The sequence below is a fragment of the Oncorhynchus kisutch genome, linkage group LG23 (assembly GCF_002021735.2).
Source record: "Oncorhynchus kisutch isolate 150728-3 linkage group LG23, Okis_V2, whole genome shotgun sequence".
In the NCBI taxonomy this organism is placed as follows: domain Eukaryota; kingdom Metazoa; phylum Chordata; class Actinopteri; order Salmoniformes; family Salmonidae; genus Oncorhynchus; species Oncorhynchus kisutch.
In genome coordinates this window covers 3,317,189-3,338,960 of record NC_034196.2, presented here as the reverse complement: position 1 = coordinate 3,338,960, position 21,772 = coordinate 3,317,189, and the positions used below count along the sequence as shown (strand labels likewise).

Below are 21,772 nucleotides of genomic sequence, written 5' to 3'. Positions count from 1 at the left end.
AATCGTAAGCACAAAACTAAATGGCAGAAATATGAATGACCTTTTCCGGTCATATTGATTGGGCTTGCGTTGTGTTTCTTCGTTGAGCTCTTCTAGAGCTATGTTGTGCTTGTGGTACAGAGTAGATTGAGTATCTGAATGCATGCAGCTCTGTAATTCTTATCAGTCAGCAGTGAGGTCTCTGCTAAAGTCGGAAGTTAGCTTCGTTATATTGCCATGGTGACGTAGATTGTGGATCCCCTGTCCAAGTCCCGCCTCCTAATCAGCTGCTGTATGCTCTGCGGTCATGCTCAGTCCTCTTTGTTATTACAATGTTGTGTGCTGTGTTTCCTCAAAGATGACTTTGTAATCAAATAGGCAGCTGATTATCATTGTAGGCTAATTCACTTGGAAGTGTGTGGGGTGGGCCTAGAAAAAGATCATACATTACACTATCCATAAACTAATTCTGGATATTCCTTTGGCCCTCACTGACCACAGGTGCCCAATTTCCCAAGTAAAGATGAATTATAGTGGAGCATAGTGGAGTCTGCCACTAGCACAGTCAGTGTAGTCAGCTCAGCTATCACCATTGAGACCGTGTCTGTGCCTCGACCTAGGTTGGGCAAAACTAAACATGGCGGTGTTCGCCTTAGCAATCTCACTAGGATAAAGACCACCTCCATTCCTGTCATTACTGAAAGAGATCATGATACCTCACATCTCAAAATAGGGCTACTTAATGTTAGATCCCTTACTTCAAAGGCAATTATAGTCAATGAACTAATCACTAATCATAATCTTGATGTGATTGGCCTGACTGAAACATGGCTTAAGCCTGATGAATTTACTGTTTTAAATGAGGCCTCACCTCCTGGCTACACTAGTGACCATATCCCCCGTGCATCCCGCAAAGGCGGAGGTGTTGCTAACATTTACGATAGCAAATTTCAATTTACAAAAAAAAAAATGACGTTTTCGTCTTTTGAGCTTCTAGTCATGAAATCTATGCAGCCTACTCAATCACTTTTTATAGCTACTGTTTACAGGCCTCCTGGGCCATATACAGCGTTTCTCACTGAGTTCCCTGAATTCCTATCGGACCTTGTAGTCATAGCAGATAATATTCTAATCTTTGGTGACTTTAATATTCACATGGAAAAGTCCACAGACCCACTCCAAAAGTCTTTCGGAGCCATCATCGACTCAGTGGGTTTTGTCCAACATGTCTCTGGACCCACTCACTGTCAGTCATACGCTGGACCTAGTTTTGTCCCATGGAATAAATGTGGTGGATCTTAATGTTTTTCCTCATAATCCTGGACTATCGGACCACCATTTTATTACGTTTGCAATTGCAACAAATAATCTGCTCAGACCCCAACCAAGGAACATCAAAAGTCGTGCTATAAATTCACAGACATCACAAAGATTCCTTGATGCCCTTCCAGACTCCCTCTGCCTACCCAAGGACGCCAGAGGACAAAAATCAGTTAACCACCTAACTGAGGATCTCAATTTAACCTTGCGCAATACCCTAGATGCAGTTGCACCCCTAAAAACTAAAAAAAATTCTCATAAGAAACTAGCTCCCTGGTATACAGAAAATACCCGAGCTCTGAAGCAAGCTTCCAGAAAATTGGAACGGAAATGGCGCCACACCAAACTGGAAGTCTTCCGACTAGCTTGGAAGGACGGTACCGTGCAGTACCGTAGAGCCCTTACTGCTGCTCGATCATCCTATTTTTCTAACTTAATTGAGGAAAATAAGAACAATCCGAAATTCCTTTTTGATACTGTCGCAGAGCTAACTAAAAAGCAGCATTCCCCAAGAGAGGATGACTTTCACTTTAGCAGTGATAAATTCATGAACTTCTTTGAGGAAAAGATTATGATTATTAGAAAGCAAATTACGGACTCCTCTTTAAACCTGCGTATTCCTCCAAACCTCAGTTGTCCTGAGTCTGCACAACTCTGCCAGGACCTAGGATCAAGAGAGACGCTCAAGTGTTTTAGTACTATATCTCTTGACACAATGATGAAAATAATCATGGCCTCTAAACCTTCAAGCTGCATACTGGACCCTATTCCAACTAAACTACTGAAAGAGCTGCTTCCTGTGCTTGGCCCTCCTATGTTGAACATAATAAACGGCTCTCTATCCACTGGATGTGTACCAAACTCACTAAAAGTGGCAGTAATAAAGCCTCTCTTGAAAAAGCCAAACCTTGACCCAGAAAATATAAAAAACTATCGTCCTATATCGAATCTTCCACTCTCAAAAATTTTAGAGAAGGCTGTTGCGCAGCAACTCACTGCCTTCCTGAAGACAAACAATGTATACGAAATGCTTCAGTCTGGTTTTAGACCCCATCATAGCACTGAGACGGCACTTGTGAAGGTGGTAAATGACATTTTAATGGCATCGGACCGAGGCTCTGCATCTGTCCTCGTGCTCCTAGACCTTAAGTGCTGCTTTTGATACCATCGATCACCACATTCTTTTGGAGAGATTGGAAACCCAAATTGGTCTACACGGACATGTTCTGGCCTGGTTTAGATCTTATCTGTCGGAAAGATATCAGTTTGTCTCTGTGAATGGTTTGTCCTCTGACAAATCAACTGTACATTTCGGTGTTCCTCAAGGTTCCGTTTTAGGACCACTATTGTTTTCACTATATATTTTACCTCTTGGGGATGTTATTCGAAAACATAATGTAAACTTTCACTGCTATGCGGATGACACACAGCTGTACATTTCAATGAAACATGGTGAAGCCCCAAAATTGCCCTCGCTAGAAGCATGTGTTTCAGACATAAGGAAGTGGATGGCTGCAAACTTTCTACTATTAAACTCGGACAAAACAGAGATGCTTGTTCTAGGTCCCAAGAAACAAAGAGATCTTCTGTTGAATCTGACAATTAATCTTAATGGTTGTACAGTCGTCTCAAATAAAACTGTAAAGGACCTCGGCGTTACTCTGGACCCTGATCTCTCTTTTGAAGAACATATCAAGACCATTTCGAGGACAGCTTTTTTCCATCTACGTAACATTGCAAAAATCAGAAACTTTCTGTCCAAAAATGATGCAGAAAAATTAATCCATGCTTTTGTCACTTCTAGGTTAGACTACTGCAATGCTCTATTTTCCGGCTACCCGGATAAAGCACTAAATAAACTTCAGTTAGTGCTAAATACGGCTGCTAGAATCCTGACTAGAACCAAAAAATTTGATCATATTACTCCAGTGCTAGCCTCTCTACACTGGCTTCCTGTCAAAGCAAGGGCTGATTTCAAGGTTTTACTGCTAACCTACAAAGCATTACATGGGCTTGCTCCTACCTATCTCTCTGATTTGGTCCTGCCGTACATACCTACACGTACGCTACGGTCACAAGACGCAGGCCTCCTAATTGTCCCTAGAATTTCTAAGCAAACAGCTGGAGGCAGGGCTTTCTCCTATAGAGCTCCATTTTTATGGAACGGTCTGCCTACCCATGTCAGAGACGCAAACTCGGTCTCAACCTTTAAGTCTTTACTGAAGACTCATCTCTTCAGTGGGTCATATGATTGAGTGTAGTCTGGTCCAGGAGTGGGAAGGTGAACGGAAAGGCTCTGGAGCAACGAACCGCCCTTGCTGTCTCTGCCTGGCCGGTTCCCCTCTTTCCACTGGGATTCTCTGCCTCTAACCCTATTACAGGGGCTGAGTCACTGGCTTGCTGGGGCTCTCTCATGCCGTCCCTGGAGGGGGTGCGTCACCTGAGTGGGTTGATTCACTGTTGTGGTCATCCTGTCTGGGTTGGCGCCCCCCCCTTGGGTTGTGCCGTGGCGGAGATCTTTGTGGGCTATACTCAGCCTTGTCTCAGGATGGTAAGTTGGTGGTTGAAGATATCCCTCTAGTGGTGTGGGGGCTGTGCTTGGCAAAGTGGGTGGGGTTATATCCTTCCTGTTTGGCCCTGTCCGGGGGTGTCCTCGGATGGGGCCACAGTGTCTCCTGACCCCTCCTGTCTCAGCCTCCAGTATTTATGCTGCAGTAGTTTATGTGTCGGGGGGCTGGGGTCAGTTTGTTATATCTGGAGTACTTCTCCTGTCCTATTTGGTGTCCTGTGTGAATCTAAGTGTGTGTTCTCTAATTCTCTCCTTCTCTCTTTCTCTCTCTCGGAGGACCTGAGCCCTAGGACCATGCCCCAGGACTACCTGACATGATGACTCCTTGATGTCCCCAGTCCACCTGGCCATGCTGCTGTTCCAGTTTCAACTGACCTGAGCCCTAGGACCATGCCCCAGGACTACCTGACATGATGACTCCTTGCTGTCCCCAGTCCAACTGGCCATGCTGCTGCTCCAGTTTCAACTTCCACCTGACTGTGCTGCTGCTCCAGTTTCAACTGTTCTGCCTTATTATTATTCGACCATGCTGGTCATTTATGAACATTTGAACATCTTGGCCATGTTATGTTATAATCTCCACCCGGCACAGCCAGAAGAGGACTGGCCACCCCACATAGCCTGGTTCCTCTCTAGGTTTCTTCCTAGGTATTGGCCTTTCTAGGGAGTTTTTCCTAGCCACCGTGCTTCTACACCTGCATTGCTTGCTGTTTGGGGTTTTAGGCTGGGTTTCTGTACAGCACTTTGAGATATCAGCTGATGTACGAAGGGCTATATAAATACATTTGATTTGAATTAAGGACTACAGATAGTTACACTATTTTATATTATTTTGTGGAACAAAAAGACACTCGTAAATATCTGAAATATTGATTCATAAAATACTAGACAGTTAACAAATGAAAAAAATGTAAATGTAAATTAGGAATATTCTCTTGGTCTCCACTTGAAAGTTGATTGGCACAGTACACTTTCCACTGCAGCAAGCGACAGTCCATATAACCTGTCAAAAATAACCTGTCGAAAGTGATGCTGTGTATGTTAGGAACACCACACCTGCAATCAATAGCATGCTGGGTTAGGACACAACATGTTATTTGATTGATATCACCGGGAGAATGCTTGCACACTTACATAAAACAGTTGTCAAAATGAATTGGCTTGCTCAATGTACTCACTGATAGACGGAATAACAACGCAGGACTGCAGCATCTGTCCATGCCTATATATGTTTCAAAGGCCTGCACTGGCGCCAGGTTCAGAACTGATGTGGACATAATTTCCCTCCTATCATGAGTGTTCTCGTATCCCTGGTCACAGCAGTAATAGCAGTGATTAACATGTTCTGGCTTGTCCTGTATTGTGGGCGTGCCTATCAGATGTGGGGAAGTACTGTACAGTTCTACAGTGTCTGCAATGAGTGCACCTGTTGTCAGCTGACTCCTGTGTCATATTCATTTGATGCACACTGTAGCAAAACGTTTTGCAACAGAAAAGGTTCTTATTAGACATGTTCAGGTAGTCCCTCCCTGTTTCAGTCTGTTTTGATTCCATTTGGTGCCTAAAGAATATGACCCTTGGTTGTATACACACAGTATACTGTATCATATTATATACTGTACTTCACAGAACATGACAGGTAGCCTAGCCGTTAGAACTTTGGGTCACTAACCGAAAGGTCGCTAGTTCAAACCCCAGCGCTGATAAGGTGAAAAATCTGTTGATGTTCCCTTGAGCAAGGCACTTAACCCTAATTACTCCAGGGTCGCCATTGAGAATGGCTGACCCTGGCTGTGACCTCACTCTCTGAATGTGTCTTAGGAGTGAGTTGGAATACGCAAAAAAAAAAAAAACGTTTCCAATTCACACATGTATATTACACAGTGTGTGAAATTTGACAAATATAAGCACCCACCAAATAATGATTTATTATGTGCTGCTACTACAACTCTATTACAAGGTTATTGATAGAATAATTCAGGCCCTATTACTTTCAGTGATTGCCGAAATGTATGCATTTTTATTGTTTTGAACTGTTACCAAATGTAGAGCTGGGCTAGTAACCGAAAGGTTGCTAGATAGAATCCCTGAGCTGACAAGGTAAAACATCTGTCGTTCTGCCCCTGAACAAGGCAGTTAACCCACTGTTCCTAGGCCGTCATTGTAAGTAAGAATTTGTTCTTAACTGATTTGCCTAGCTAAATCAAGGTCAAATAAAAACATAGAATTGACCATGCAGCGCCTGTAACTGTAAGCAGGAGCACAATCAGAGAACACCATTTCCCACAACTCCCATTTCCCACAAATATACCGTTTACCTCCGGATGCATCGAAGCTGCAGCAAAACTTGCGCCGCTGATTTCTAGATCACATGAACGGGATGAAAGCCTTGTGCTGTTTTTACTTCGTCCAGTTCATTTGAAAGGAAGATTTGGTAAACCGCGCAGGTTCTGACAAGACAAGAAATTATTGATTTGCAGGCCTTTATCTCGCGCCTTCACAGTATCCGCGTACACGACCCTCGAGCCTGATACAGTGAAATATTGCACGTAAGTACTGTATTGTTGTTACTATGTAGATTTTCTACCTGGAGCAAACAATGGTGCAAACCCAAATGCAACATGGTAGCCGTGCTGCAAGAGCTTTACAAACTCGATTGATCGTGATACATTGTTGGATTCTTGGTTAATTCAGGCCTTCCTATCCAGAGTATGCGCGTGCTATTTTGTACAGTAACTCGACGAGCTGTGCAATAATTCGAGCGAATCAGTCCTAGATTGCAAATGGAAATAATAACCATAACATTTACTTGAATGTACACATTCGGTGGTCACGTGGACTACATCTGGGTCAGCGTGAGGGAACCCGTGTAGCATTTCTTCTTTTTTTTTAGGTTGGAAAATGTCCAGTGGAAATGTGGTTGATTTCTGTATATATCGACATCAGTTGTTCTTCTCTAGGTTCTTTGCGGAGGGATATGGTTCTACCAATAACAATTGTTGATCAGAACCCCTTTTGGAAGACAAGGATCCTTTTGTTAGGCAAAGTGTTCTATCTGAAACATTTAACATCCTAAGAACCGTTTTTGGAAGAAAGGGTTCTTGGACGTTTTTTGGAAGGCATGGAGGGTGCTGCATAGAACCATCTATAATGTTTCCCGGCATGTAGGGAGATTTTCAAAATTGTTTGTTTTACTGTAAAATCTGTTTTTGCATGTACATTGATTGGCTAATACATTTTATGCTACACAAAGATAAAGAACATACTGTTTTCTAAACTGATCCAATCTGTTGGTTTTATGGCACCTGTTACTGAGATGGTTGTTCCAGTTTAGATGACCGAGGAAGTCTCAGTATTCAGACTTCCCTAACCTGGCAGTCATTCTGAATGCAGGTTGGGGCTGATTAATAATTCCACTTGTTGGCTATCCTAACTCTGGCTGGATTCCAATAGGAATTACACATCACTTTGCAAACCAGCACAATGTGACTTGAAGGCCTGTGGTGGCCTGTAAACCAGGAGATTCCTAACACCACTGTGTTAAGAGTATAACTAGGCCACGGATAGAACAATGAGACAGATATTTCACTGGATGTATAGATGTGAAGCACCCGGTTGGCGTTTCCACTCACTATCAAATATGGTAGCAAGAGAAAGTCGGGGGCCGGCAGTGATGGAAAGAGATGGATTTAGGCCGACAATCTGTTAATTTTACCCATCAATTAAGCATTTGATCTCAATACAGTTTTATTTTCCCAAAACTACAATATGTTACGAACAGAGTGGACAAAGTTTTGTAGACTTTATCCTTTGCCAATGTTGGGATGTTTAGAAGGAGTTCAAAGGCAAATTGAGTTATTGCACACATGCACGTTACAGAGTAGGCGTTCCCCAACGGAAATATGGAAATGCATGCTAGAATGCGCCACTAGGATTTCGCTAGCTCGTGCTTGACTCTGCCAACCTCCTTGCTTGTTCTGCCCACTATGGCTCATTTGTTCCCATTTGAAACGACAGGCTGTGGTTTATCTTGGTTTATTTAAACAAATCTTTGACTAGTTCCTCAATGAAAGGCCTGATGATAAATGTAATGTTTTGTCCTAAATAATACAATTTTAAAGGCTAGTAAAGCTGGAACCGTTCATAGAGGGTTCTAGGAAGAACCTTTAGATGACAAAATGGTTATTGTTCTAGGTAGAACCATATACAGGGGGCTCTTTGAGGAACCGCACATAGAGGGTTCTACCCAGAACTAAAAAGGGTTCCCTTATGGGGACAAACCGAAGAACCCTGTATGGTTCTACTTAGCACCTTTTTTCTAAGAGTGCATTATAGACTAGGTCACTGATTATCATTAATCTGCTAACTACGGTATAGTGTTACTGCACACAGCGGATTATCAGAGGTTACGCTGCAATAGAACAAAATCATGCACTTTGGAATGTAGGTTTATTTTTGATAACATTGTGCATTGACGTCTTACGAAAGGATGGTATTTATTCAGCCATTGCATCATCTTTTTTTCCAGGATGCCCAAGTCAAAGGAAGTTCTATCATCTACTTCTGGCAGTGCCAGTGCCAGTGACTCAGACAGTGAGGCTGAGACCAAGGTAAAATCGAATCGAATTTTATTTGTCACATACACGTGGTTAGCAGATGTTAATGCGAGTGTAGCGAAATGCTTGTGCTTCTAGTTCCGACAGTGCAGTAAAATCCAACAAGTAATCTAATCTAACAACAACTACCTTATACACACAAGTGTAAAGGAATGACTAAGAATATGTACATACAAATATATGAATGAGTGATGGCTGAACGGCATAGGCAAGATGCAGTAGATGATATAGAGTACAGTATATACATATGAGATGAGTAATGTAGGGTATGTAAACATTATATGAAGTGGCATTGTTTAAACAGACAGCCCCTGCTCCTGTGTTGTATCCAAAGCCACAAAGTAAAGACATTGTGTTTCCGTCAAAAGAACTGAAAAGGACACAAATATTTCAAAATGATCAGATCTACACTACCGTTCAAAAGTTTGGGGTCACTTAGAAATGCCCTTTTTTTTTAAGAAAAGCAAAAAAAGTCAATTAAAATAGCATGAAATTGATCAGAAATACGGTGTAGACATTGTTAATGTTGTAAATGACTATTGTAGCTGGAAACGGCTGTTTTTTAATGGAATATCTACATAGGCGTACAGAGGCCCATGTATCAGCAACCATCACTCCTATGTTCCAATGGCACATTGTGTTAGCTAATCCTTTTTAAAAGGCTAATTGATCATTAGAAAACCCTTTTGCAATTATGTTAGCACAGCTGAAAACTGTTGACTCATTAAAGAAGAAATACAACTGGCCTTCTTTAGACTAGTTGAGTATCTGGAGCACAAACATTTGTGGGTTCGATTACAGGCTCAAAATGGCCAGAAACAAAGACCTTTCTTCTGGAACTCGTCAGTCTATTCTTTTTCTGAGAAATGAAGGCTATTCCACGTGAAAAATTGCCAAGAAACTGAAGCTCTGGTACAACGCTGTGTACTACTCTCTTCACAGAACAGAGCAAACTGGTACATTAGTGTCTGGTTTGAGAAACAGACACCTCATAGGTCCTCAACTGGCAGCTTCATTAAATAGTACCCGCAAAACACTAGTCTCAATGTAAACAGTGAAGAGGCGACTCCGGGATGCTGGCCTTCTAGGCAGAGTTGCAAAGTAAAATATATATCTCAGACTGGACAATAAAAATAAAAGAATAAGATGGGCAAAAGAACACAGACACTGGACAGAGGATGTTGACTGGTGTTTTGCGGGTACTATTTAATGAAGCTGTTAGTTGAGGACTTGTGAGGCGTCTGTTTCTCAAACTAGACAATCTAATATACTTGTCCTCTTGCTCAGTTGTGCACCGGTGCCCCTTGTAATCCTCTCTTCTGGTTAGGGCCAGTTTGTGCTGTTTAGTGAAGGGAGTAGTACACAGCATTGTACGAGATCTTCAGTTTTGTGGCAATTTCTCACATGGAATAGCCTTCATTTCTCAGAACAAGAATAGACTGAAGAGTTTCAGAAGAAAGGTCTTTGTTTCTGGCCATTTTGAGCCTGTAATCGAACCCACAAATGTCGATACTCAACTAGTCTAAAGAATGCCAGTTGTATTTCTTCTTTAATGAGAACAACAGTTTTCAGCTGTGCTAACATAATAGCAAAAATGTTTTCTAATGATCAATTAGCTTCTTAAAATGATAAACTTGGATTAGCTAACACAACGTGCCATTGGAACACAGGAGTGATGGTGGTCGATAATAGGCCTCTGTACACCTATTTAATGGAATATCTACATATCAGCCGTTCCCAGCTACAATAGTCACTTACAACACTAATACAACATGTATTTTTTATCAACTTGATGTTATTTTAATAGCCGAAAATGTGCTTTTCTTTCAAGAACAAGGACATTTCTAAGTCACCCCAAACTTTCAAACGGTAGTGTACCTAGATTCAGAGCCGGGTTTTTATATAGCTGCCTATATTAGATTTTTAAATTTAACTAGACAAGTCAGTTAAGAACATTCTTATTTACAATGTCAGCCAAACACGGACGACGCTGGGCCAGTTGTACGCCGCCCTATGCAACTCCCAATCACAGCCTGTTATAGCCTGGATTTGAACTAGGGTATCTGTAAATACGCCTCTCATACTGAGATGCAGTGCCTTAGCCTGCTGCGCCACTCGGGAGTCCAGAGCAGGTTGACGTTTATTGGGATGAGTCATGTCCTTGAGGCAGATGGACCTAGATGGACCTTCTGCAAAGTAAAAAGGGGGCTATATTGTAAAAAATTCATGAAAACAAAAATGTGCTTTTTGGTCATAATTTTAAGGTTATGGTTAGGTGTTAGGGTTAGCAGTGTGGTTAGGGTTAAGGCTAGGGTCAAGTTTAAATTCAGATTTTATGACTTTGTGGCCTTGCCAGCTAGTGACCACTGTAGAGCTGCCTCCAGAACAAGATTCATGGCGAAAAACGCTAACCTGCTACAGTTCATATTATAATCAGAGGTTGCCTTTTGTACTTTCAGAAGAGAAAGTCCATTTTTATATGTGTGGAAATGAACCCCTGTTGTAGGCCAAGAAGAGAAAGCAAGCAGCGCCAGAGAAACCAGCAGCTAAGAAACCGAAAGGAGGGGAGAGTTCCAAGCCTGGTGGAACCTCCAAGGGAAGCGGCAACAAGGACAAGGATGACAACAAGTTCCAGGTAAGGAGATCCGAGCTCTGTGTTGCTGCTCGACAAGACTCCAGCACAGAGGAACACGGTGTCAGTCCATCCTCAGTACAAAAGATGCAACGTTCGTTGCATGTCGATATCAGACCTTTTGCCCGCCATGGATGACATTGGAGGACAAAGCATGCTGGTATGAAAAACTACCCTCAAAATACGCAAAAATAGGCTTCTAGTTTGCACGTTGTAGTTTTTGACTCAACTGTCTGCAGTTGGAGCTGAGACATTTGGAGGACGGGCAAGGAGAGAAATCTCTAGCTCTCCGCTCCGTCCGCCCCGTAGTCGCAGTACTATTTGTTAACTTCATGTTTGAAGTATCCCTATATTTCTGTTATTACGAGGCTTTCACTCTGTCAAGAGTGAGCCTGCGCGGGAAGGCTTGCTGTTGATGGACATAGCCTGGTGTGCAATGGCTACCTTGTAGTGTGTTCATACGCCATAGTAAACTTTGTTGAACTGGAACCTTGTCCTTGTGTCATTTCGAGTTAACATTGGTAGCAGGGGATGGTTAATAACTACAATGTGCCACCTCGCTTCGACAAGAAGAGGTTGTACGACAGTTGGAAAAATGAACTTGGAATCTGGACGCGAAAAAGCAAGTACTTGCGGTGGTGTTATCACTCGATGGAAGAGCGAGAGACACAGCACTGGAAATATCCGTTGAGGATTTGAACAAGGATGACAAAATTTATTTCAAACACAGGTACAATAGAAATGCGCAAGTACGACATGGTTCAGTTGGCTTCGACTGCTTGTACTTTGCTGACTTTTGCATCAATGAGGTCGGCACTAAATAATGTTATTGACGTCTGTCGCGCCAATAACAGATGGAATGCAAGTGAGTGACACAGCATATTACACTGAGCAGCAGAGTAAAGGCGCAAACAAGTCACATACTCAAGACAACCAGAAGGGGGCGCCATTGCCCGGCACAAATCATCTGGGCAAATATGAAAGGAGATCAAAATGTGTTATTTGTCGAAAAACTTACCATTGGGTTAAAGACTGTCCTCATAAAAATTTACACGTTAAGCTAACAGGAAAATGTGAAAACATAGAGCAGTGTAACATTACACTGTTTTCAAACTAATCTGCTTCTGATACTGAGATTTTTATAGTTGAATCCTTAGGCTCTGCTGTGATTGATACTGCATGTACACGGACAGTGTGTGGCGCAAAATGGCTTGATAGCTATGTCCGTGAACTAAAAATGAAAGGGGTACAAAATATGATTTGAGACACCAAGCAACAGAGCTTTCAAATTTGGAGATGGGAGAATCGTCCATTCTACCAAGGGAGTTAAGATACCAGCAAAAATTGATCAGACTAAGTGTCACATTGAAACAGAGGTGGTCCCCCCTTACAATTAAGCAAAGCTTCCCTCAAGAAGGGACTAGACATAAAAAATGACACGGCAGTGATGTTTAAACAACCAGGGACTCTTGAACTTACTACCTCAGGCCACTATTGTGTCAACATTTTAAACAAAGACATCACACAGAGTCCATGCAAAAAATGAGATTCTAATGGACACAGAGCACATGGAGATTCTGACAGTCACAGAGAAGAAACACAGTATTGTTCAAGCTTCACAAACAGTTTGGACATGCTACAGTTGACACACTTCAGAAAGTACTTCACAAACAGTTTGGACATGCTACAGTTGACACACTTCAGAAAGTACTTCACAAACAGTTTGGACATGCTACAGTTGACACACTTCAGAAAGTACTTCACAAACAGTTTGGACATGCTACAGTTGACACACTTCAGAAAGTACTTCACAAACAGTTTGGACATGCTACAGTTGACACACTTCAGAAAGTACTTCACAAACAGTTTGGACATGCTACAGTTGACACACTTCAGAAAGTACTTCACAAACAGTTTGGACATGCTACAGTTGACACACTTCAGAAAGTACTCAGCAGGTCAGGGAATAATGATGATGAGAAGTATTTCTGTTCAACAGCAGATATTTAACAGCTGTGAGACATGTCAAAAAGCCCAGACCAGCTGTTGGTTTGCCACTGGCTTCCAAGTACAATGAAACAGTGGCTGTAGATCTACATGAGCGAGGACCAAGTGTGTGGTACCTTCACATAATCCACCACTTCACACGCTTCAGTGCTGGAAGCATTGTGAATAAAAGAAACACAGTGAAATGGTCAAGCACTTCATTCATTCCTGGATAAGTGTGCTTGCTTGGCCCGCCCCAGAAATTATACAGTGACAATGGAAGAGAATTCAATAATAATGAAATGAGAGAAATGGCAGAGAACTTCAACATGGAAGTAAAGACAACTGCTGCATACAGTCCATGGAGCAATGGACTTATGGAGAGACACAATCAAACACTCACCGAGATCATGCTATAAGTGAAGCAAGGCAATGGATGTGACTGTAAAAGCCCTAGATTGGGCTTTGAATGCAAAAAACTCACTGCACAATGTTCATGGTTACAGCCCATCGCAACTAGTGTTCGGGCAGAACCCTAATCTTCCCTCTGTACTGGTTGACAAGACACCAGCACTAGAGGGGACCAGTGTGGGTGCATGGGGGTGGGACAGCACCTTTTAGCACTACATGCAGCGAGAAATGCGTCAACCGAAGCAGAGTTCTCAGAGGGAATTCGCAGGGCTTTGCGGAAACGGCTACGACCCACCGATGAGAAGTACGAGACTGGAAACAAAGTGTACTACAAACGAGTTGACTGTCAAGAGTGAAATGGACCGGGAGTAGTCATTGGCCAAGATGGTGTGGTGATATTTGTGAGGCACGGAGGCACCATAGTCAGGGTGCATCACTCAAGATTGCGGAAAGTACATTATCAAGATTGATTCTCAGCAACAGCCCCTCTGTCTCCTAATGAAAAATGACAAAAAGGACACAGTAACAAACACAAACCTACCAGATGTCTCATCCAATGATATGGACACTAAAACTGACACAGGAAATGGAGAAGAGACCTTCAACCACAGATAATACTGTTGAGCGTTCAAATGAGGAAAACATTCAACAACAGTCACACGTGTTAAGAGAACATGGTTGTTCCAATCTGAAAACTGGACAGAGAAAGTGGTTTTCCACATACAGCAACCGTCATTGGACGAGCAGGAAAAGCAAAAGGAAAACACCAGAACGACTTGCAGTACCAGCTACACTTTCTGCTATAACAGGGTCAGCTGACCTGTTACTTGTAGATCATCTCAGAATTGAACTAATGGAAAATTGAGAAAAACAGAATGACATTCAAAATGATGATGTACTTGAAACACAGGACGTGTCATTTGACTCAGCTAAGCTAGATGAGGTCAGTAATTGGAGGAAAAATTGAGTATTTGAGGAAGTCAAAGACATTAGCCAAAAGTGTCTCAACAAGGTGGGTGTATACCCTTTAAAGAATCCTGAACTGGAATAGTGCTCTAGAAGAAATGGAAACTGAATTCCATAGACATCAAATCTGCATTTTTGCAGGGAACAGAGCTGTCAAGGGACATTCACATCTGGCCTCCGCCTGAAGCTGAGAGTGAAGGAACACTGTGGAAACTAAAAAAGTGTGTGTGGACTGGCAGATGCATCACTCTACCGGTACAACAAAGTCAAGGTTACAATGCTGAATACAGGTGGAAAAATGTCACAAGTGGATCCTGTCTTCTATTGGCTTGATCAAGACTGCAATGTGACTGGAGTACTTGCCTGTCATGTTGATGACTTTATCTGGGATGGCTCACAGACCTTTGCTACAACTGTGATTCCACACCTCAATGCTGTTTTCCAGGTCGGCCGTGAGGAGCATGATAATGTTTATGTTGGCATAGAGTTTATTACAGTTGATGGAACAATACTGATGCAACAGGAGAGCATCAAGACTCTTCAACCCATCCACATGGATTCTTCAAGAGCCCCTCTGTGGAATCAATTGAGGTCAAAGAGGACGAATTCTATGGGTTGCTAGACAGAGTAGACCTGATGTAATGTTTGATGGTTGGCATCTAACCACAAAACACGCCACTGTACAAACCATTCATGAGAAAGTTGTTCGCCAACTGAAATCACAAGTGTCTTTTTAAAAGTTTCAGCATGTTGGAAAAGATGACTTTTTAAAAGTTTCAGCATGTTGGAAAAGATGACTTTTTGAAACTAGTTGTCTTCAGGGATGCTTCGCTAGGGAACCTTACAGATGGAGCCACACAAGTTGGACATCTAATCGTGTTAATGGGTGAAGGAGGAAGATTCTCACCTATCTGTTGGCGGTCAAAAAGGATCAGAAGGGTCCATCCGAGGCACACTGGCTGGAGAAACACTTGCTCTTGCGGATGGAATTGACAATGCGATCTTTCTTGCAACTCTGTTCTCAGAGCTCACCACTTACCACATTCTACCTGTAGTTTGTGTCACTGACAACTACTCATTAGTTGATGCTGTGACGTCAACCAAGTCTGTCACAGAGAATAGACTTTGTCTTGAGATTAGCAGCATCAAGGAACTCAGAGAATCCAGTGGATTCTGTGGTCGGCCACAAAGGAACAGCTTGCTGACTGTCTGACTAAAAAAAGGAGGTTTTGTGCTCCTATAGGCACTCAGTAAATGGAAAGTGGCAGTAATACAAATAACTTTTTCACACAATCCATTTGTAATGGGGAACTAACTGTTTGTCAAATAAATGTTCGTAAATTTGTATGTGCTAGTTAAGCACATAACCACGATTGTTTAGTCTTTAGCTCCTTAGCTAAGGCGTCATTACAACAAAGGTAGTTAGCTACAGCGTTTAGTCAAGGGTTAAGGATCTCCGCAATGGTAGTAGGCGCGAGTGCATTGACGAGCAAGGAAATGTGCGGTGTTGCAGTAGTTCAGTCACAGACATGGCAGAGGGAGCTCTTCTGCTAATACCGTCCTTCACAGAAAGTTACAGTTGAAGGCGGAAGTTTACAGACACTTAGGTTGGAGTCATTAAAACTCGATTTTCAACCACTCCACAAATGTCTTGTTAACAAACTATAGTTTTGGCAAGTCAGTTGTGTCATGCACAAAGTAGATGTCCTAAGTAATTTTTACAACAATTGTTTACAGACAGATTATTTCACTTAAAATTCACTGTATCACAATTCCAGTGGGTCAGAAGTTTACATACACTAAGTTGACTGTGCCTTTAAACAGCTTGGAAAATTCCAGAAACTTGCTTTAGAAGCTTCTGATAGGCTAATTGATGTCAATTGGAGGTGTACTTGTGGATGTATTTCAAGGCCTACCTTCAAACTCAGTGCCTCTTTGCTTGACATCATGGAAATCAGCCAAGACCTCAGAAAAAATTATAAACCTCCACAAGTCTGGTTCATCCTTGGGAGCAATTTCCAAACGCCTGAAGGTACCACGTTCATCTGTACAAACAATAGTACGCAAGTATAAACACCATGGGACCACGCAGCCGCCATACCGCTCAGGAAGGAGACTCGTTCTGTCTCCTCGAGATGAACGTATTTGATACAAAAAGTGCAAATCAATCCCAGAACAACCGCAAAGGACCTTGTGAAGATGCTGGAGGAAACCAGTACAAAAGTATCGATATCCACAGTAAAATGAGACCTATATCGACATAACCCGAACGGCCACTCAGCAAGGAAGAAGACACTGTTCCAAAACCGTCATCAATAAGCCAGACTACGGTTTGCAACTGCAGATGGGGACAAAGATCATACCTTTTGGAGAAATATCCTCTGGTCTGATTAAACAAAAATAGAACTGTTTGGCGATAATGACCATCGTTATGTTTGGAGGAAAAGGGGGAGGCTTGCAAGCCGAAGAACACCATCCCAGCCGTGAAGCACGGGGGTGGCAGCATCATGTTGTGGGGGTGCTTTGCTGCAGGAGGGACTGGTGCACTTCACAAAATAGATGGCTTCATGAGGAAGGAAAATGATGTGGATATATTGAAGCAACATCTCAAGACATCAGTCAGGAAGTTAAAGCTTGGTTGCAAATGGGTTTTCCAAATGGACAATGATCCCAAGCATACTTCCAAAGTTGTGGCAAAATGGCTTAAGGGCAACAAAGTCAAGGTACTGGAGCGGCCCTCACAAAAGCCCTGACCTCAATCCTATAGAACATTTGTGGTCGGAACTGAAATGGCGTGTGTGTGCAAGGAGGCCAACAAACCTGACTCAGTTACACCAGCTCTGTCAGGAGGAATGGGCCAAGATTCACCCAACTTATTGTGGGAAGCTTGTGGAAGGCTACCTGAAACGTTTGACCCAAGTTAAACAATTTAAAGGAAATGCTACCAAATACTAATTGGGAGTATGTAAACTTCATACCCACTGGGAATGTGATGAAAGAAATACAAGCTGAAATAAATCATTCTCTTTATTATTATTCTGACATTTCACATTCTTAAAATAAAGTGGTGGTCCTTACTGACATAAGACAAGACATTTTGACTAGGATTAAATGTCAGCAATTGTGATAAACTCAGTGTAAAAGTGTATGTAAACTTCCGACTTCGACTGTATGTTGCTGTTAAACGTTAGTAGTATGTTATTTCATCAGTTCTTGATCTGGTGTCGTCGTTATATACTGTAGCTGCACGTCAACAGTAGTAATAATGATGTGATCCTATTCAGTTCACCGATGACAATAAGATAACTTGATGGATTAGGTCCGGGATGGAGATCCTGAAACAATAAAGTAGGTCTAGTTCAGTTGTTTCATATTCCAAATAGCCTACAGTAAGTTAGACTACTGCATTGTATCCAGTAATTGAATTATTCAGATTTTCTCCCCAAACAAAATTAGGATGACCGTTTCCGTTGTCACTTCACTGTCCACATAAAGGCAGCTATTCATTTGAAATGATTACGATTTGACATAGAAAAGTGTAATTGAGACCAACTCAGTTTCTTTTAGGATCATACACAAGACTTAAGTGCTGTCTGCATTGTTGGATATATTTTTAGATTCTAGGTTTCAGGAAGTGTCAGTTAATGGTTTGACGGACACCCTCCGGACCTTCCCCCCCCCCCCCCCCCCCCCTAACTAACTGTAGTCCTAAATCAGAGGGAGAACCCTGATTTGTACATTTTTAAACATGTTTCTAGTTAGCTACTGAAGGTCAACCAATTACCAAGTACCCATGAGTCTATATACATTCTTAGAAAAAAAGGTTCTTCAGCTGTCCCCATTGGAGAAAGCTTTTTTTCTTCCAGGTGGAACCCTTCTGGTTCCAGGTACATGGAACCAAAAAGCTTTCTCCTTATGGGGACAGCTGAAGAAACTTTTGGAACCTTTTTTTCTAAGAGTGTAGCCCAGGTCTGTGGCGGTCATGACATTTTGTCAACCAGTGACCAGTGTCTTTCAAATAACTGCCGGTCTCACGGTAATTGACCGTTAACTAACATACACATGTTTAGCTTCCACGCATAGCCTACGAGCCACTGAAGAGGACCTCTGGAACCTCAAGCCTACATCAATTAAAAAAATAAGTAGTCTTCCGTTTTAATATAGCCTACACCATCACAGTAAATCCAATATTTATTTTAGGCAGGGATAAAGAAACTTTATGATATGACAAAATGTAGCCTATTTCAGAAGAACAGAACAGCATATTCTGAGTTGTCATTATGTTAAGAACTGTCATTGTGTCATTGTTAGGCACTGGCTATGCCATATGGCTGTGGACTACACTAGTTCATTTTAGCAGACACCATTAATAAGAAAACTACAATGAACATAGCTGAATAAAATAGAACGGATATTTCCCCCCCCCAAATGATTTCTGAGGGAGTGAACACGCACGTGGCTATTATGTGTTGAGCGGTTAACAAACAGGTCCTCCTATATGCTTAATTTATTTATTTTTAAGCTTTTGTTATGATACCGACGTTAGGCAAAATGTTTTGATTTCTAATACATTCTAAGGCTGCATGATGCGACAAATGATGATAAAAAAAAATTTTTTTTACGTTTAATGAAAGGGAACTGCTCTGTTTTTGTGCAGGCTGCACACACTTCATCAGTCCCATTCACAATTTGACAAGCACTTGATCATATTCACACGCAATATTCTCAGTTGAATCTGGTCTTTACGAGTTGCTCCCGAGTTGCGCAGAGTTGCACTGCATCTCAGTGCTTGGGATGTCACTACAGACACCCTGGTTCAAATCCAGGCTGTATAACAACTGGCTGTGATTGGGAGTCCCATAGGTCGGTGCACAATTGGCCCAGCTTCGTCCGGGTCTGGCCGGTATTGTAAATAAGAATTTGTTCTTAACTAACTTGCCTAGTTAAATAAAGGTTAAATAAAAAATTTGCATATATAATAATATATGGAACAAATTTGTGCCGCTCTATGGGATTCCCAATCACGGCCGGATGTGATGCAGCCTGGATTCGAACCAGGTACGGCAGTGACACCTCTTGTACTGAGATGCAGTGTCTTAGATCACTGCGACACTCGGGAGCCCAATACAAAGCGAAATGTAGGTTACATGCAGTAACTTTTTTTTATATGCCTAATAGGCTACACTGTTTGTAGCCTGAAGTGGTACTCATAAAAAAATATTCAAAGTTGGAAGGTCTGCGATATGGTTATCTTCACGTGCATCTTTTTTTTTTTCATTTTTTTTTTGCAGATTGGGAAGATGAGGTATGTGAGTGTTCGTGAATTCAAAGGAAAGTGTCTGATTGACATCCGTGAGTACTGGATGGACCAGGAGGGAGAGATGAAGCCGGGCAGGAAAGGTAAGATTTGTCACAGCAGAACCCTGGCCCCTGAGCCCACTGTCATGCCGTCACTCTACAAACACGCACACGGATTTGGAATGATGAATCATCGGTTGAAATAGTTTAATCGTCGTTTCGGTGCTTCAAACGGTTTATTGATGATTTATCAAATCCATATGCCCTTTACAAACATTTTAAAAGGATAACAAATGTTAAATGCCATGACAATTTCTGTGTATTTTTCCACCTCTGTTCCTAGATACAGTGGTACCCAGATGTCATATTTCTGTGTATTTTTCCACCTCTGTTCCGAGATACAGTGGTACCCAGATGTCATATTTCTGTGTATTTTTCCACCTCTGTTCCGAGATACAGTGGTACCCAGATGTCATATTTCTGTGTATTTTTCCACCTCTGTTCCGAGATACAGTGGTACCCAGATGTCATATTTGACATCAAGCCCAGTGATGCTACTTTTCTGGATTCATTAACTGAACCTAGATCAGTTTACTTTCCTCTGTCTAACGTTCCTCTGTTCCGTGCCCAGGTATCTCACTAAACCCAGAGCAGTGGAACCAGCTGAAGGATCAAATCTCTGAGATCGACGACGCTGTGAAGGCGATATAAGATGGAGGCCTCTGGCTGCCTGGGATTTACCATCCACAACCATACATTCTGTTTTTGTTCTTAACTTTGCCACCATTTTTTATATTGTTATTGAAACATTTTTAAAGGAAGAGACCCACATTTTTGAAGTGACCGACCAAGACGACATTGTGTATATTTTAACCTTTAACTTTGTGTTTACTTCTTGTGCTGTGTTTGAAAACCCAATGTATGTTATGCTTGTTGAGTGCTTCAGATGTAGCTGTATGTGTGTTTGTGTCTTATTGGGTTTGCTATAATAAGTAATCAATAAAAGCCATTTAAAGGGATTTTGTTGAAATGTTTTTATTTTATTTAACCAGGTAGGCTAGTTGAGAACACCTTTATTTAACCAGGTAGGCTAGTTGAGAACACCTTTATTTAACCAGGTAGGCTAGTTGAGAACACCTTTATTTAACCAGGTAGGCTAGTTGAGAACACCTTTATTTAACCAGGTAGGCTAGTTGAGAACACCTTTATTTAACCAGGTAGGCTAGTTGAGAACACCTTTATTTAACCAGGTAGGCTAGTTGAGAACACCTTTATTTAACCAGGTAGGTCAGTTGAGAACACCTTTATTTAACCAGGTAGGCTAGTTGAGAACACCTTTATTTAACCAGGTAGGCTAGTTGAGAACACCTTTATTTAACCAGGTGGGCTAGTTGAGAACACCTTTATTTAACCAGGTAGGCTAGTTGAGAACACCTTTATTTAACCAGGTAGGCTAGTTGAGAACACCTTTATTTAACCAGGTAGGCTAGTTGAGAACACCTTTATTTAACCAGGTAGGCTAGTTGAGAACACCTTTATTTAACCAGGTAGGCTAGTTGAGAACACCTTTATTTAACCAGGTAGGCTAGTTGAGAACACCTTTATTTAACCAGGTAGGCTAGTTGAGAACACCTTTATTTAACCAGGTGGGCTAGTTGAGAACACCTTTATTTAACCAGGTAGGCTAGTTGAGAACAAGTTCTCATTTGCAACTGCGACCTGGCCAAGATAAAGCATAGCAGTTCGACACATACAACAACACAGAGTTACACATGGAATAAACAAAACATAGTCAATAATACAGTAGAAAAAAAGAAAACAAAAAGTCTATATACAGTGAGTGCAAATGAGGTAAGTTAAGGAAATAAATAGGCCATGGTGGCAAAGTAATTAGAATATAGCAATTAACATAAATATAAATAAATACAGTATGGGGATGAGGTAGATAGATGGGCTGTTTACAGATGGGCTATGTACAGGTGCAGTGAGCTGCTC

The 21,772-nt window shown here is 41.8% G+C and overlaps 1 protein-coding gene across 1 annotated transcript; it reads left to right on the top strand.

Annotated features, from left to right (window-relative positions):
* The first annotated feature begins 6,180 nt into the window (after positions 1-6,180).
* On the top strand, positions 6,181-20,796 carry LOC109868467 (activated RNA polymerase II transcriptional coactivator p15). The gene is made up of 5 exons (XM_020458053.2): positions 6,181-6,417; positions 8,397-8,478; positions 10,991-11,119; positions 19,771-19,879; positions 20,409-20,796. Exons 2-5 carry the CDS (start codon positions 8,398-8,400, stop codon positions 20,486-20,488), a joined length of 399 nt encoding a protein of 132 aa, XP_020313642.1. The 5' UTR covers positions 6,181-6,417; position 8,397; the 3' UTR covers positions 20,489-20,796.
* Positions 20,797-21,772: the final 976 nt, after the last annotated feature.

What these genes read in the sequence shown, in the direction of transcription:
- LOC109868467 (XM_020458053.2), top strand. Translation starts at nt 8,398, where the DNA reads ATGCCCAAGTCAAAGGAAGTTCTATCATCTACTTCTGGCAGTGCCAGT. An exon ending in ACAGTGAGGCTGAGACCAAG is followed by an intron (nt 8,479 to 10,990) that starts GTAAAATCGAAT and finishes CCCCTGTTGTAG; the next exon opens with GCCAAGAAGAGAAAGCAAGC. An exon ending in AGGATGACAACAAGTTCCAG is followed by an intron (nt 11,120 to 19,770) that starts GTAAGGAGATCC and finishes TTTTTTTTGCAG; the next exon opens with ATTGGGAAGATGAGGTATGT.